At 40.7% G+C, this 17,045-nt stretch overlaps 3 protein-coding genes across 5 annotated transcripts; 2 read left to right on the top strand and 1 right to left on the bottom strand.

Annotated features, from left to right (window-relative positions):
- The first annotated feature begins 20 nt into the window (after positions 1–20).
- On the top strand, positions 21–4,424 carry LOC117736389 (cyclin-G2-like). Of its 2 annotated transcripts, none has more exons than XM_034541702.1 (8): positions 21–255; positions 728–877; positions 997–1,134; positions 1,298–1,548; positions 1,687–1,765; positions 1,860–1,958; positions 2,495–2,697; positions 3,562–4,424. In XM_034541702.1, the coding sequence occupies exons 2-8, from the start codon at positions 728–730 to the stop codon at positions 3,671–3,673; spliced, it is 1,032 nt and encodes a 343-aa protein (XP_034397593.1). In that variant the 5' UTR covers positions 21–255; the 3' UTR covers positions 3,674–4,424. The 2 variants fall into 2 exon arrangements, with proteins under 2 accessions (XP_034397593.1, XP_034397594.1); XM_034541703.1 differs by having other exon boundaries at positions 34–255; positions 754–877.
- A 1,248-nt stretch (positions 4,425–5,672) lies between these two features.
- Positions 5,673–9,702, top strand: LOC117736791 (sia-alpha-2,3-Gal-beta-1,4-GlcNAc-R:alpha 2,8-sialyltransferase-like). 2 transcript variants are annotated; one of them, XM_034542346.1, is made up of 4 exons: positions 5,673–6,172; positions 7,149–7,271; positions 7,538–8,095; positions 8,866–9,702. In XM_034542346.1, the coding sequence occupies exons 1-4, from the start codon at positions 6,015–6,017 to the stop codon at positions 9,146–9,148; spliced, it is 1,122 nt and encodes a 373-aa protein (XP_034398237.1). In that variant the 5' UTR covers positions 5,673–6,014; the 3' UTR covers positions 9,149–9,702. The 2 variants fall into 2 exon arrangements, with proteins under 2 accessions (XP_034398237.1, XP_034398238.1); XM_034542347.1 differs by lacking the exon at positions 5,673–6,172 and adding an exon at positions 6,179–6,479.
- Positions 9,703–9,901: 199 nt separating this feature from the next.
- LOC117736790 (ras-related protein Rab-27B-like) lies at positions 9,902–17,038 on the bottom strand. The gene is made up of 5 exons (XM_034542345.1): positions 15,709–17,038; positions 15,549–15,634; positions 14,982–15,085; positions 14,644–14,767; positions 9,902–13,538 (listed from the first exon to the last, which is right to left on the bottom strand). The coding sequence occupies exons 1-5, from the start codon at positions 15,859–15,861 to the stop codon at positions 13,349–13,351; spliced, it is 657 nt and encodes a 218-aa protein (XP_034398236.1). The 5' UTR covers positions 15,862–17,038; the 3' UTR covers positions 9,902–13,348.
- Between the last annotated feature and the right edge of the window lie 7 nt (positions 17,039–17,045).

Here is a 17,045-nt window from a genome sequence, read left to right as displayed (position 1 = left end):
GCATGGGCGACACATGGGCGTTTCCAGCGGTGCATGATGGTCAATGTCGTTTTTCCGAACAGGTCAGCAGTTGTTTTGTTTATTCAGGGCGGACCTTCTTTCTTTTCAGCAGGAATCAAGGGTCTTGTTTTTTTTTTAACATTTACGGACCTCCGTCGGACTGACAATGGAAACTTGAAGAGCTGGAAGCCGTAATTAAGCCGCGGCGCTGTTATTTCCTGCTCGTCTGCGGCTTCCGGGCGAAAAAAGACGAAGGTTTGTTGATTTTACGATGTCAAGCTAACGTTAGCTAGCTATTGATGTGAGACCATTTATTTGGGCGTTATTATGTATGTTTCGGACGCCTTCCGCTCTTTGGCATTCCTATATGTTGTTGTGAACCCGGACTTATTATTTCAAGATTGGATCAACGTTGACGGTCTAATGATTCAGCCTCGTCTGAACTGTGTAATAGGGACCCAGTTATAGGTTATATGTGACCTGGCTTCTGTTGCTCAGCAGATATCCACATTAAGCTAAAATCAATGTCAACATTAACTTTGATTGTGTGAGTGTTTAATACAGTATTCCCATTGTTTAGTTTGTTGTACTTTTAGAACTATGTCATAATTAAGGTCTGGAATGTGTTGTTTTTCTTGGGCGCTGCTGAGGAAATGAGTGACACCTACTGGGTGTCAATGGTAACGACACAATATTCATGCGCAGTCTCTCTTGCATTGCAATGCAGATGGCTCGAAATGTGTTGTTTTCTAGGATGAGGGATCTTCAAGCCATTGACAGCTTGCTCCTGAAAGAGTTGAAGTCATGTCGTGCAAAAGAGTACAACTTTCTTCCCAGAGAGACCGGCCTGAGGATGATGGAGTCAGCTTCCACAGAGGTACACCTGCTGATACACTTTTACATTTTTGTTGGTGTCGGTGCAGATTTATGGGATCTCCCCCCAAAAAAATTCACTTCCCAGAGATGTCTATCTAACGTATAGTGGTATATTTTCAGAATCACAGTGGAGTGTCTGCAAAATGCAGGGACACCAAAGTGGAAGAACTTTGGGGTCTGACCAGTTTCTTTGGCTACAGCACTCAAACATTTGTTCAAGCGGTCAATCTGCTGGATAGATTCCTCACCATTATGAAGGTAGGAATTTAACAGAGTATTTAGTTTGAGTATGTTGGTTCACGTTACAACTTTGGATGTTTTGTATCTCCAGTGAGAAGAAAAACACGACCACAGTGACTTTGTTTGACCTTGAATCATGAGATGTTGACTCACACTTATCACTGTTGTGTCATTGTGTCAGGTGCAGCCCAAACACTTGCCCTGTATCGGAGTCTGCTGTCTTCACATTGCTGCGAAAATGGTTGAGGAAGCGAACAATGTCTCGCCCACCCATGAGCTCATTCGCATCAGCCAAAGCAAGTTCACCGTGTCAGACCTGTGTCGCATGGAGAAGATCATCTCGGAGAAGCTCAGCGTGGAGCCCGAAGCAGTGACAGCTTTAACTTTTCTTCGCCTCTACTACCCAACCTTCACATTCCGGTCTGCTGGACGGTAATTTCATTTTATTTAGCCTTACTCTTGTTGTTATTGCAGATGCATTGCTCCAGTTGGCATGGAGTTGGTGAAATAGATTATGCTTTATGAGCTTTGTACTGGCGGATCACATTAGGATTCCCTCTATATTTTAAGGGAGGAGATCCCAAGCATTGGGAGACTGGAAGCCCAGCTTAAAGCCTGCTTATGCCGTCTTGTTTTCTCTAAAGCAAAAGTAAGGATTGTTCTCGGGCGACAATTTCACACCATAGCAGCATTCACACTTTGAGTTGCGTGACTTATTGGTACGCTGTTTTCCTCATTTACAGCCATCAGTGCTGGCACTGTCCCTCATTGCTCAGGAGTTTGACGCCCTGCAGTCCATCACCTTGTTGAAGATTGTACAGCAATTCCAAAGACACCTAAAGGTAAAAACAAGAGTAGAGATGTAACACGTGATTCATTTTTTCTCTCAATTAATTCATATTGAGTGCGTTGGAAAATGTTGACATATAGTGAAAAATGGCCATCACAGGTTAATCTAGACCATGTTAATGTCTTAAAATGTATTGTTTTGTCCGTACAAGCTTGAACTTAAATGTGTTTGCTGGTGTTAAATCTATATTCTCTATAAATAACCATCAAGACAATTGTTTCTCTTTTTCATTCCACTGCTGAGAGGTTCCATAATTCACTTTTTGCGGCACTATTTTAGCACCACACCATGTTTTTTTAAAAGAAATATTGAGCAGCATTTAAGGCTCTTATGTGGCGAATATGCTTAAGTGTGTTTTCCTTACTCCACTAATTCCATAATTGCTTACATCCCTCTGCTTTGTATTATACATACTTTGGAATTGTACAATGTGGCATGTCAGTGTCACTGTCTGATCACGTGTCAGTAATGTTCAAGACTATTTCTGTCTGCAGCCTCTCAGGTGTTTCCTGTTTTTCTTGTTTCCAGATCGTCGACAGCGAGCTGCTCCACTGGAAGGAACTTGTGGCCAAATGCATGACTGAATACCGCTCAAGCGAATGTAACAAACCAGATAACAAAAAGCTTGTTTGGATCGTTTCCAGGAGAACGGCCCAGAATCTGCAGGCCAATCACTTCAGTGTGCCTGGCCTGCCAACTATTCATGAAGGGATCTGGGACGAGCGTGAGAGGTTAATAGTCCAGTTTTTCCATTTCCTTCATGCAGAATTTCGTATAATTGAATAAACTGGGCTGCTGAGATATTGAGGAAACGGTCATTCCTGAATGCCAACAGACTCATATTTGAAGCCCTTAAATTCATGACTCGGCAAAATCACAGCTGCTAACAGTAATTGAAAACAAGGTGTTTTATTTTAGAGTTGAGGATCATTGAATGGTTAAATGACTCCTGGAGAAGTCAGTCTTACCAACCCCAAATCCTTAATTTGCTATAATTTAATACATCACTCACATGTCACTTATGGCCTCAGTTGATATCAATCACTCTGTACTATGGCTGCAACTAACAATTACTGTCTTCGTTGATCCATCCATTGATTATTCTTCTGATCAATCTTTTAGTCTATAAAATGTCAGCAAATACTGCAGACAGGCCATCACAGTTTAACAGAACCCGAGTGGACGTCTACAAATGTCTTGTTTTGTATGACCGACCTTCCAAAAGAGATTCAGTTAATAAAAAAACATCAACAAAACAGAAGCTTGAACCAGTGACAGTTAATATTTCTTCTTGAGGTATGACTTAAACAAAAAAAAATCATCAAAATTGGCGTTGATTTAAAGGGGCTATTTTTTACTGCACAATAGTATTTTTTCATTAGATACTCCCTGTAAATAGCCTCATCGTTTAAACTCCACCCTTTTTAAATGTTTTTCTCCAAGCTAAATGCACAGCAATATTTTCTCTCGACTTCACTAGACACATCCAGAAGCACAGAAGACATCTGTCCGTTCACTCGTTGATTGACCAGCTAATTGTTTCAGCTCTACCCTGAAGATACCCTGAGTATTAATGGCTTCCTCTTCTCTCGCAGTGAGGAGTCCTGTGAGGACATGAGCTGTGGAGAGGACAGCCCATGCGGCTCGCCAGGAAGTGACGGCGAAGGTGCCTTCTTCCCTTCCGCCTTTCTCAACCGCAAAAAGTGACGTGTCCTCGTTGTGCAGTACAGCTGCGGATGCACGTTTTGTTTTTAAGGTAGTCACCATGTTTCTGAGCAACCCTGAGTACCACCTTAGGTACGACAGGTGACGTGTTTCAATCATTAAGTGCCTGTGTTGATTCAGTTTACTGTCTGTTTTTTTTTTTTTATGTTAAAAAAAAAGATATATACTTATCGTAAAAATGGAAAAATTGCAATATCTTGGCAGCTTGATGGTAATGCCTCTGAATGTCTTTTTTCGAGATGTTCCCTTTGTGTTTTGTTTGTGTCCGAGCTTGGTACATTCGTGGAAAATCAGTGAAGCACACGGTATCACTTGTGTCAGTCATGATACACTCACTGTTGAATACCAGCTGACACACTAGCACACCCTCCATCTTTTTTAACCCAGTTTCTACTCAATATCTACATATATCCAGTATTCTGCTAGAATATGTCATACATATGCACAATCCCAATGTGACATATAGTACATCTTTGTGTGAAAATGCCAGACTGTTTATGCATGGATGCATTAAAATATGTGATTTATGAATGGGTGTTGTTCAAGTTTACCAAAATAAGCTTTAAAAAAGTTGAAAAAAATGTATATAAAATGTAAAAAAGAAAGAAGGAAAAAAATGTTATGTTTTGTGAACTCTACATACTGTGTGTTGTATTTTAAATATGATGTGGAAGATGTTGGAAGGGTCAGAAATAGGAATTTCCCTTCCAAATAAAAAAAAAAGTGCTTTTCACCCCGTTTGTTTTTTTCTGTTCAAGTTCACTTGCTTGTGTGGTGATGTCAAACATTGTGGCATCGATATTGCACGATATTTCCTTGAAACCAACCGGAATCACTGACTTATTCTGGTTCTCCCAAAAGTCATATACAGAAGAACTGTTTTGTCATATTTTAAAATGTTCATGTGTCCTCATGATAAATAAGCCACATGCTTAAGGGACAGGGATTCCTTTAATATCCTGCAGTAATACATGAAACCATTAGGAGTTGTGCATTAGTTATGCATCCTGATGCATTCTAAATCTCTAAAGTATATACTCATTATGCATTACTGCCTATTTCACAATAATATTCAATCAATTATTAGATTACAATTATTGATACATCACTATATGGTTACAGCTGATAAAGATTTAGTTCATTTGGATTACTTAATGCACTCCTCCATATATTTGTATATGATGATAATGCATCATAATGTATTTGTTGATTTATTTTAATATTAATAATCTGAGTATAGTCTACTAGCTGTGAAACAAATGTGAGGTAAAAAGTACAAGTACTGGCTGAATCCTGACAACAACATTCCTTTCTTTCCACACGGAATGACTCAAGTAAAGTACAAGTATACTTCAAATCCATTCAAAATCATTGGAAGAAGTACTCAAATCTTCTACTTAAGTGAAAGTAACAATATCATCAATATTTGTTACAAATAAAGGTGTTGCATTTAAAATGTAACTTCAGTAATAGTACCAAAAGTAAAAGTACTCAGAGTAAATTACGTTAAATGTTTTAAATTATAATTAATAATGCATCCATGTGTGCCTCACTTTATTGTTACAGCTGGTAACGGTGGAGTTCAGACTGCTCCTCGTGGGGATCATTACAGTTAACCGACAATGACACATGTCTTTGTATGCGTATTAAAAGCTATAAAGAAACAACACGTGGAAATACTAGTAAAGTACAAGTGCCTCAAATGTACTTGAGTAAAAATTCAGATTACAGACCAGAGGGCACAAATTAGTAGATTTATGCGATCTTTCCTCCCCCATCTCACCAATTCAATTTCATTCAATTAATTATTGGGCAAGCTCCGGAGAAGCCTGCCTCAGTGGGCGTGCGCGTGTGTATGTTTGCGCGTGTGTGTGCGCGCGCGCGCGCGTGTGTATATGTGAGGAGGTGGAGGTGGTGAGTGAGGCTGCTGCTTCTGGTTTGTGGACGAAGACGGGGGGGGAAGGGGGGGAAGGGGGGGGGGGGGCTTGTCTTTTAGCAGGCTGGATGTGTGGACACGCATTCCTGCTCCATCTCCATGATTACACCGGCAGCCTGGAGGGGAGTCGCCGCGGAGTGTGAAGCAGCAGCAGCAGCAGAGGAAGAAGGAGCAGTCGGGGAGAGAGTGAATGAGAGCAGACCGAGCCTGTGCATCTTCACCATGCAGCCGACTGGCACCACCAGCCGTCCATTTTACTCGATTGTATGAGCCCACGAGCGCCCGTGTGTCTGAACCGCGCAGGCAGGCAGTGTGCCGACCCCGGCGATGACAACATAGGCCAACGCCTCGCTGCAGCTCCATACGGGGAATGAACACGCACCCAAGATGGTCCGCATCGCCAAGGCCCTGGGTTTGGTTATTCTGTGCGTCGCCGTGCTCATCCTGTCGCTCATCAGCTACGTCTCCCTGAGAAAAGACAGCCTCTTCGCCTCCTCCAAATATGACATGGGAGGCCCGAGGATCATGTTCCACGCAGGATTTCGGTGAGCGATAACCGATCGTGTTGATGCAGATCGATTGTTGTTGTCGTTTGTGTGTGAATGTAAACACACGAGGAGTCGGGGCCGCCGCGCGAGCACGATTCAACGTGGATAAAACGCATCACTTTCCCATTCAATGGCAAAAATGCTTCCCGTCAATCAAAACCGCGAGCTTGGTCGGAGGTTGCTGATGGTGTTGCCATGGGCGATGCACGTCGTGCGGGGAAAGTACTTGTAAACGTCTGCATTGTCCGCGACATCGCATGCAGCTGGTGCGGCTCAAACGTGCATTTACTCAACTGTGCTTGAGGTACTTTCTCAATATTTCACGGGAAATATTGCAATTTTTACACTGCTACATTATAGTCTGACAGGTAATAGTGTAAGTACAATTTTGAGCTACTGTTCTTGAGTGTTTCCATTCTATTTTTCTTGTTACTTCTACTCTACTACATTTCAGAGGGAGATATTTAACTTTTCAGTCCACTACATTTACAGCCATCTAATCTGCCGTTTTAGCTGTAACTGTAAATTGTCAATAATTCAATTTGCAGACGTTTTCAAGCGGTCCAAAGGGTACAACCAGTCAAAGTAATGTCCCACAACCTGGCAACCCAAAGGTTATTGACTCAAAAGATCATATTAATAAATTAGAGATTTAATTAATTGCTTCAGACATATTAAAATGGGTTTCCACTGCTCCATTTGAAAGATTAGGATTAACAATTTTTTTTTAAACATAACATTTTTTATGTGATTACGTTCAACATTAATGTGTGTCATTGACTTTATGGAAAGCTCCTTGTTTTCTCACAATAACCACAACAGATATATGCAGCTCTCCTGTTTCAAATACCTCAGAAAAACCTTCTGAATACTATTAATACCTATACAACATGTCCAAACAAAAACAAACAAGAGAGTAGTAGTTCACACACCGGAGTCTCTGGATTTTATTTCACGTGATGTTTCTCCACAGGTCTCAATTTGCCATGAATTTCTTGGACCCCTCCTTCATCCCGTTAACCAACGCCCTGAATGAGGAGCTCCAAGGAAAACCGTCCAAATGGAAGTTCAACAAGACGGCTTTTTATCAGCAGAAGTGAGATATTTTAATTCTGAACTATTTTCTACTCTTCTTCTTCTTCTTCTTGCGCTCCACCTCAACCAACTACAACAATAAGATCCTGCTTTTACACATTAATGCATACGCAATACTAATCCAATATCACATATAATAGTGCCCAATGTTGGGCATTTACAGAGTATTTCTACATTGCAGTATTGCTGCTATCATTAAAGTAAAAGTACATCTTTCACTTTTTTCTTTTTCTTTCACAGTGTTAACGTGTTTTGGTCTCTTTTCAGGAAAGATATCTTCACCTACATCGACATTCCTACCAACTTCTCCCTCACAAAGAACAAGGTGCGCGTCGGCCAGCTGATGCACTTTGACTACTCCAGCCACAAGTACGTCTTCTCCATCAGCAACAACCTGAAGTCCCTGCTCCCGGACACCTCTCCCATCCACAACAAGCACTACAGCATGTGCGCCGTGGTGGGCAACAGCGGCATCCTGACAGGAAGCCACTGCGGCCCGGAGATCGACCAGGCCGACTTCGTCTTCCGCTGCAACTTCGCCCCCACGGAGGTCTACTCCAAGGACGTGGGCAAGAAGACCAACCTCACCACCTTTAACCCCAGCATCCTGGAGAGGTACTACAATAACCTGCTGACCATTCAAGACCGGAATAACTTCTTCCTCAACCTGAAGAAGCTGGAGGGAGCCATCCTGTGGATCCCTGCCTTCTTCCTCCACACCTCAGCCACGGTAACCAGGACCCTGGTGGACTTCTTTGTGGAGCACAGGGGACAGCTGAAGGTGGAACTGGCCTGGCCGGGAAACATCATGCACGATGTCAACAAGTAAGAGTGTGGATCTGATTGTTGGTTCAGATTTTGTCAATTGACGTGACTTAAGACGCTAACTGGAAAGTATAATCATATGTGAAGATCTTGCGCTGGGTATTGCCCATATATTATACATTATTTTGGGGAATATTAACATATATATTAGCATAATATTAACAAACTTCTGTAAAATATAAAGCTTTGCCTAAATAACATAGAGTCTAAAGTCAAACTGACAAGTTTCATGATTTAGGGAAGAACATTTTTAGATTAAACTCCTACATTTGACCATTCATTTGACGCTTTTTCTCAACTCTACAGACACGTTTTTGTTGGCACTAAAAAAAAAAAGGATTATAACACGATAACCGGCTCCATAAGGACCGTCACCACCATTTAGATCTTCACCATGGAAAAATAAATTTACAGTTATTATAATCGACAGTGACACTTTTGGTCACTTGGATGAAAGATTAAAATATTAAACTACCTTTTGAATTGATATGGCAACTTAACTTAACGGTTGCCTATTTTATGTTACTCTGCCTCTGAGACGTCGCGGAGAAGTATAAAGTTGCATGAAATGACAATACTAGCACAAGTATCTCGAATTTGCAATTAAGAAAAGTACTATTTTTGAGTAAATGTATTCAGTTACATCCCGCCCCCTGCATATAGTCATAAGGGAAGTGGGATTATGGTGGATTATGATGATGAAGGATTAATCGTGGTATTCAGAGGTGTTTTAATATAATGTATCCCACCCACCCCACCCCCTCATACAGATACTGGAAGACTAAAAACCTCTCCCCCAAACGCCTCAGCACGGGAATCCTAATGTACACGCTGGCGTCCGCCATGTGCGACGAGATCCACCTCTACGGCTTCTGGCCCTTTGGCTGGGACCCCAACACGGGCAAGGATCTGCCTTACCACTACTACGACAAGAAAGGGACCAAATTCACCACCAAGTGGCAGGAGACCCACCAGCTGCCCACCGAGTTCAAGCTGCTCTACAAGCTGCACCGGGAAGGCGTGATCAAACTCAGCCTGACGCACTGCTCCTAGACACGCTGCGGTTTTTAAGAGAACCCCAGACACATCCGCTCTGCTCCAACCTCTGTTGTGATCCACGTGATGCATGTTATAAGTGTTACGGCAATTTACGGCACCCTCATTCGACAAGCACACACACACACACGCGCACACACACACACACACACACACACACACGCACGCACGCGCACACACACATTCGTCTCACGCTTTAATTTCACATGAAGATGTCACAGACTTATCACGGCGTTGCCGCTCATGTATTCGGTGTATGGTTTGTCTTCAGCGCTGCACATTTAGGACTTTTTACGCTGCTCTGTGGCTTCTATTGCTCTCCTTCGCATGGCTGCTGGCCAGAACTATTGTAACCAGAGTTTTTTCGCAGGATGATTCAACACAAAGTCAAATCTTCCAGTCCCGTTTCACACGGCGTCGATTGATTAATAGCCTTTTACAACAGTACACTGATTCTGTACACTGAAATCACTGCCTAATCTCAGGGAAGGAGTTAGATCAGTGTTTGTAATCAGATTCAAGGCATTTCCGTTTTTTTGGCCATCGGCCCCCCCCCCCCCCCCCCAGTCTGAGGTGTCAGACAATCTGCACTACTCTGGAAGATGGTATTTGTTTACTGTACCCTATATATATATAGTATATATATATATACTATATATATATATACTATATATATATATATATATATATACCATATATATATATATATATATATATATGTGTACTTTTGTGTCTTTTATTTTCTGTAGACAGTGTGACTGTCCACTTCAAATTTTTGGAATAATGTTTGACATTCCAACAACAAGCCATAAATTCATGGACAGACGATATTGTGTTGTCACTAGAATGCAGAGTTTTAGAAAGTGGTATCTGCCTACATTAGGTTTTGAGATTATAGGACATTTAAAAATGTCTTCCAACAAGTCTATTGCCACGCTAGCGGCTGCATTTAAGTCACAGAAACTTGATTTCCCAAAAAAGATATACCCAGAATGTCTATTAACAACACTTACCACTGTTGTGAAGGTATTTCCAGAATCCTCAAAGACACTTTTAACTATCTGGATTAAAAAAAACATTTAGTCTGCTATGCGATCAAAAAAGTGCGGTTTTCCTTATGGGAAATACTTGTTTTGTGTTACATTTTTTTCTTATATAGAAAGTAAAATCAATAAAAGAAATACCTCAAAAAGGGTGAAAAAGTTGAAAAAGAGAGTCGAATGTACACCAGAGTCCCAAACTGGGGCTGAAGTTGCACCAGCTATTTGTAAATCTATTCCTACGTTTGTGTGTAAAGTCCTAATTAACTTAGAAGCAGTTTAGAAAATGGGTTTCAACCTCAGACCGTAGGAAGTCATCCGGGCCAAGAAATATAAAAACCCAAATTGTCTCTATTTCATGTACACATTTAAAAGGGATATAAAGTGGTAATAGTGAGCTTTCCAGGTTGTGGTAGATTTTGTTACCTTTCGACAGAGCCAGGTTAGTGTTTCCTAAATTACCGGTCTCTTTTATTAAGCTAAGCTAAGATAAGCTAACTGAACATACAGACACAGTGGTAGCAATCTTCTCAACTAACGTTACTTCCCAAATCGACAAAGGCATTTCATCAAAGTCGGATATCTTGGATGTAATTGGGTTCTGCAAATTATTTGTAAATGTTTGTTTTGAATGCATTATTGTAGATGTTTCTGAGTTAGGCTGGTATTCATGCAGGTCAGCGCTATTGGCAGATATCCGATGATGCAAGTTCATTCGGTCTAATGTTACTTGCATATCATTTTGTGATTTGAAGTGTTTTTCTGACGTGCAATTTCATATCTCCAAAGTTTACATTATCGCACCGTTCAGATGTGTCAAATTGAACATGATCTTTTTTACTCTTAAACCTAAACAGGTCTTATATTAGCAAGCTAACACTGGTAGCAAGCTACGTCGAAACTATTACACCTGCAGTTTAGTTAGTGTACATATTTACAGTCGTAACAGCTACTATGTAAGGACTAGTTGTGAAACTAAACTTTAATTGTTTAACTGTTTTTAAACAAGAAGGAGCAGAGGGTACCACCGTTTCTTGAGACCTAAATCATGGCGCTAGCGCGGGGAGAAAAAATCAGGAAATGCAACATTTTCGGACAGTTTCTTCAATATCAACAACTAAGGTTTACCACTATTTAAATTATGAAAGAATACTAAAGAAGAGAATGCACTATTTATTATACAGCTTTTGTTGAAAGAAGGGAACGTTATTTATTCATTGTGTAACCATGTTGATTCCAGTATTTGTGTCATAAAACGAAGAAATTAATGAATGTTATATGACTTACTGCATCTCGTATAAAGAGCATGAACCATTTAAATTACATTGCATGTGAGGCACTAACAAAATATTTTAGGCTAGTTTTATACAACCTTTTTGAAGATTGTTTTGAGGGTAAAAATTCAATTATTTGCTATAGTTTGTATTCCAGGTGGTGTATTCCTTAAGAATATCACCAGTGTCTTTATATGAGAGGCGTTTGAAAGCTAAAAAATAGAACCCTAATATATTCCACATGGGACCAAACCTCTACAAATGAACAAGCTTTATTTTTTGTAACTGGAGATAATCTTGGGTTCTCAAAAACAGTCCACCCTGTCATGCAAAGACTGATGCAGACTAGTGGATATGGGGGGAAGGGGGATTGAAAGCCGGCCACATGACTCGTCTCATGACTCTCTGGCTTAGGCTGAGGTTTAAGACACGGGGCAATGCAGGCATTCGCACTTACCAGATAGTAAGGCGTGCTTCTGTGCTCATTCATTCATACTAAGCATGGTATGCGTTTGTTCGACATCCCGTCCCACACAAAGCGTTTCTTTATGTCCGTCTCCTTGAGACAAGATGAACATTTCAGATTGTTGTGTCTCGTCACCAAATCACAGTGCAGTCGCCACCATGAAAACACATAACTGATCAAAAAAAGTTTGAATTTTAGCTGAATTGTAGGCCATTTAATTGATGTCATAGATGTGTACGTTTAAGGATAATTTCTGTCATTAGGAATGTTTTGTAGGTACACCAAAGACCACGTATTCAAAGGAGCTTGATACAGATTGTTTCGGGATTTTGAAAGATGAATGACAACTAACTAAGTATTATTGTATAAGAAATGGAGTTTCACCTTATTTGATGTTGAATTTGATGTTGAATAACACTTTTCTGTGGCACACAAATCATTTTAACCTTTTAGATTTTGTTGGGCTTCAGCCAAAGTGATGTGATGGTTTTTATTTGTGACTCCACGAATGTCTTTCTGTAGATTGACATGTCGGGAAAAATCCACTGACATGAATGCAGGTCATTTTTGTTTCCGTTTTAATTTAATCAAAATCAATGTGTAGAATGTGTGTAAACAATATTGATGCTAACAAAGTCTGTGAGGATTGTATTTCCAGTCAGAATACCGGTATAGCTTTTAGTGCATTACATGTAAATGACAATACTTTGACATATACATAACCTAAACATAAAACGTCTTTATTCCAAACGCAGCACTATACAGGATTTGTTCCAACAACCCTTTAACATTCTTGTACTTGTGTTCGATCTGCATGGCAACTTTGTTCCATTATGCATAAAAAAGCTTGGCTGCTTATGTACATGTCGTAAAAAAAAAGTCATAGATCATGTAAGTGACTTTGCTATCTTGGTTGTTCTAACAAAAAAAACGATCATTCATATAGGAAATGTAACCATGTCCTAAATGTTTTTTGATTATACTCCATGATAAATATACGTTATGTGCCTGCATATTCCTTCCATCAATGCCTCAATGTGTCAAATAAAAACAGTATTTTTCTCTGATAATGAATTTACTTTTCTGAACACCTTGGTGCATTTGAAACATTCCAGTTTTTTTTTTTACAACACTACCAATACTCACTTACTATATACAAATCGTGTACTCCTTTCCTTCTACTCTCTCTCTCTATTCTCACAATGCACAAGCTGTAAATAAATAACATGGCAGACGGCAGATGTCAAGAGAGGAATTCACACTGTAATAACAATATCGGGCCCGATTTTCCTCCTCAGTATGGATCATTTTTTTGTTGATTTTAAGATCACACCGAGCATGTCCCATGTCAAGCTCCAGAAAACAGCAGTATTGTCATTGGGGGAACATGTGAAAAGAGTGGCTGCTGGTGGAAACATCAACAGCCACACATGCTGCGGACAGGAGCCTCCTGGACTTTATGACTGGTGACGGAGCTGCCGTTGTCTTCAGTGCTGGGGGCCCCTTGAGGACTCTGCTCCATCCTCTTCATCACCAGTTCCAGGAGGGCGATCACCGCCTGGTTCACGTCAACACCCGTCACCGCACTCGTCTCAAAGTAGGGGATGCTGACGGGAACGGAGAGAGGAGTTTATTGACGTTTTAGTGCTCGGTTCACAACCGTGTTTCTACTTTTAACCCTGGTCATTTTTTTTTTTTACAGTCCTGAAGCAGTGCAAATATTCAGTGTTTGGTTGGGGAAAAAATAGAAAACCTCTAAAAAAGGTTTCCACAAGTTTGTGAAGCAGAAAGGTATCGTCTGTTTTTCACTTCTAATCTCAATCTTAAAATTAACCTACTTTATTTAGTGCTTGGTCATCAAAATATAAAAATTCAAATTCTAGTAATATCAATTAAGTTGTAAACACACTTAATATTTAACATGCAATGGAAAAAAAGTCTCAAAAATCATGACTTGTGATCCATATGTAAGAGCCAAGGCAAACAACAGGAAACTGTTATCATACTCTTCATTAATGTTTTAGTCAAAGTCATTTCAATCCAACTGGTCCAAAAATAGTATAAAACAATAATACTTAGGTTAATATGTTTAGTTAGTTTAAATAAGAACATGTGCAAAAAAAGATTTAATTTGAAGAACTGTTGGGGCATTTCTGTTGTAGAAGAGAAATTAAGCAATTATCAGAACAGTTGTTATTATTATTAATATTATTTGTTGAATTGATTAATTGTTGCAACTTTACAATAACAGTTATTGGCAGGTTTTTAGTCCATATACATTATTCACCATTCTATACATTAATTAGGCATTTACAGTTTTTATTATTATATCATAGCATTCGAAAACAATACTAATGCAAAGTGTAAAATTGGACAACTTTCTGATTATGATTCAGTCAGGAAACTCAAAGTATCTCAGTATTAGCATCTCAAACTGTTCTATAATGTGTGAGAAAACTTTTGCACGCTGTCTCGCTTCCTTCTGATTTATTTATATTCAATGTTTCAGTTTGTTCTTCATACAAAATACTTAATATGTAAATAAAATAATTGTTCCAACATTTAGACTCTGATAAAAAGCAAAAGTTCTTCGCGTCCCACATCAGGAGGGAGATATTTACCTCCACCCCACTTCACTTCACTACACTTTACTACAATTTACAACACTTTCCTACACTGTAACTTACAAACAACAGTGCTACAATGCCTCACCCGTATCTGTCTGCCAGATCTCTGGCCTGTCTGGCGTTAACATCCCTCACATCCTGCAGGTCGGCCTTGGTGCCCACCAGCACGATGTCTGGACTATCACAGTACGCGTTGGCCTGCAGCTGACCTGAACCCACACAAGAGGACGTCATTCAAAACCATGAAGATGCACATAGAGGTGCACGAGTGTTGACTTCAAACTATGTTTCTCAACTCTCTCTCTCTCTCTCTCTCTCTCTCAACTTTGCAACTCACTCTTTAGTGGCAGCAGGAGAGAGAACATTGATCCAAAAAAAGAGTATTGATCTGCAGCAGAGCAGTGCTGCTGAGATGACACATACTCATCCAGTTCCTGACGTTGAGGAAACTTTGCTGATTGGTCAAGTCGAACATCAGCAGGAAGCCCATGGCGTCTCTGAAGAAAGCGGTGGTGAGGCTGCGGAACCTGAACACAGACAGATAGATTGTCATGATATTTTGAAAAGACATTCATGGACCCCAGAGGGCGAATCCGACTGACTTTTCCTCTAGCACCCCCATGAGGTTGAGGTTCGCAGTTTTAAATGAAATGTCTCAAGCACTGTTGGATGGATTAGCATTACACATTTGGTACAGATGAACTGCAAACACGTTGGTGACCATTCAGGGAGGGGAAGAGATTTAAAACGGAGCGTTTTTAGAAAGATGGTCAATATAGTCATATATATGCAGGCAGTCAAAGTGTGCAAAGATGTTCTCGTAGAAAAAAAATCAAAATACAAGTACGAACCTTAAAATGACATTAATATCTCCTTTAATATTTCCTCTTGGGTTTTACCACTAGGAGTTGCAAAAGTCCGATATTTGGTGATTTCAAGGAACACGTCTAAACGTAAAAAAAATATCGTTATCATAAAGATTACATTTACCTCTCTTGTCCCGCTGTGTCCCAAAGCTGAAGGTGGACTTTGAAGTTCCTCTCAGTCTTCCCATCGACACCTTTCCCCCTGTAAATCTGAACCAAACCTCTGAAGTTACACACATTTTAACTCAAGAATCATCCTCGTATGCGTACCGAGCATCACTCACCACTCTCTTTTCCCTGAAGTCGATGCCCACTGTGGTTGTGAACTTGCGGTTGAACTGGTTGTCGGTGTACCTGTGGAGGAAAGTGGTCTTCCCCACCCCCGAGTCCCCGAGTGCCAGCAGCTTGATCAGATAGTCATAGTCCTGGTCAGCCATGGTGCTCAACCTGCCACCGAGTTGAACTCACAGTACAACGCTGTACGCTGGTTTGATGGATCATGAACCTTGGGAGTTAAGAGAGAGAGAGAAAAATAGTTCCACCTATAAGCTGCAGTTTTCAGCCTGAAGAGTGCAGGACCATCGCGCAGGCTTAGCAGGACGTCATAACTCCCCACTCGTTAGGCCCTGATCAGAGACGGGGGCGAGCACATGACTTGGAGCTGGCTTCCACATGAGCAGTCAAATGTCTCGCCAGTTGTTCCCAGACTTTGCAGAGTAAAAACAACAACAACAAAAAACAGACAGAACTCCTTTTATTGAATTTATTTCACTGCGTGACGCCGTTGCAAACGCTTCGGTCACACTTGCAGCCCAGGCAAGGGTCCCGTATAAAAGGCAGGATTGACGATCACATTTGTGTTGCGCGAGAGAAAACTAATCCTGAAGAATGCCATTCATTTCCTTGAGTATCTCGAAAAGGTCACGGCATAGAAAGATTCTATAGCGCCACAGCAGTGGCAGGACAAGGGGATGCCAACCGTGACATCTGGAGTCATTCCCCATGTGCATGTTTAATGATATTCTATTCTTTGCAGTCAGCGGTGTGATGAGAAGATGAGCTTATCCGGCCCTCTGACCTGCAGCGGTCTCAGTGGTTTCCTCAAAACACCCACTGACACAGTTTCACTTAAAATGAAGAAGAACAAATAATGATGACACATGCTAGTCTATTTGGGAGAAGCTCCAACACCCCATCAGATGTCGCTCAACTTGTCCCGATGGCCTAAAATAATCTCATTCGTGATGCGATGACACATCCTGAACCATTCCCCCCCCCCCCCCCCCACAACCTACATGTGATGCAGGGAGGAGTTTCAGGTCAAAGCCGTGCTGACAGATCTAGTGTTTTCTGGTATTCCACAACAAAAAAAAGGCGGATGTCAAATAATATCGAATGTCGAATAATGTGAACCTGTGTGGATTTCAGTGGACATCGTCCAACCAGCTAATGAGGCCCCACTTCTAGAGGCAAAGTAATCCTGCTTTTCTAAACAATGTGGGGGAAAAAAAGATCAAAACAATAAACCCGACGCTAAAGACCTAATTTAGGTACCCTTAATATTTGGGAATTTACTTTTATCCATGTTTACAAAATGGTAACATGATAAGGTAAAAGGAGA

Source organism: Cyclopterus lumpus, chromosome 9, assembly GCF_009769545.1.
Source record: "Cyclopterus lumpus isolate fCycLum1 chromosome 9, fCycLum1.pri, whole genome shotgun sequence".
NCBI lineage: Eukaryota > Metazoa > Chordata > Actinopteri > Perciformes > Cyclopteridae > Cyclopterus > Cyclopterus lumpus.
Note: the sequence above shows the minus strand (reverse complement) of the source record. Positions and strands in the feature narration are given on the sequence as shown.

What these genes read in the sequence shown, in the direction of transcription:
- LOC117736389 (XM_034541702.1), top strand. Translation starts at nt 728, where the DNA reads ATGGCTCGAAATGTGTTGTTTTCTAGGATGAGGGATCTTCAAGCCATT. An exon ending in GATTCCTCACCATTATGAAG is followed by an intron (nt 1,135 to 1,297) that starts GTAGGAATTTAA and finishes TCATTGTGTCAG; the next exon opens with GTGCAGCCCAAACACTTGCC. An exon ending in ACATTCCGGTCTGCTGGACG is followed by an intron (nt 1,549 to 1,686) that starts GTAATTTCATTT and finishes CTATATTTTAAG; the next exon opens with GGAGGAGATCCCAAGCATTG.
- LOC117736791 (XM_034542346.1), top strand. Translation starts at nt 6,015, where the DNA reads ATGGTCCGCATCGCCAAGGCCCTGGGTTTGGTTATTCTGTGCGTCGCC. An exon ending in ATGTTCCACGCAGGATTTCG is followed by an intron (nt 6,173 to 7,148) that starts GTGAGCGATAAC and finishes GTTTCTCCACAG; the next exon opens with GTCTCAATTTGCCATGAATT. An exon ending in ATCATGCACGATGTCAACAA is followed by an intron (nt 8,096 to 8,865) that starts GTAAGAGTGTGG and finishes CCCCTCATACAG; the next exon opens with ATACTGGAAGACTAAAAACC.
- LOC117736790 (XM_034542345.1), bottom strand. Translation starts at nt 15,861, where the DNA reads ATGGCTGACCAGGACTATGACTATCTGATCAAGCTGCTGGCACTCGGG. An exon ending in ACTTCAGGGAAAAGAGAGTG is followed by an intron (nt 15,635 to 15,708) that starts GTGAGTGATGCT and finishes GGTTTGGTTCAG; the next exon opens with ATTTACAGGGGGAAAGGTGT. An exon ending in GACACAGCGGGACAAGAGAG is followed by an intron (nt 15,086 to 15,548) that starts GTAAATGTAATC and finishes GTCTGTGTTCAG; the next exon opens with GTTCCGCAGCCTCACCACCG.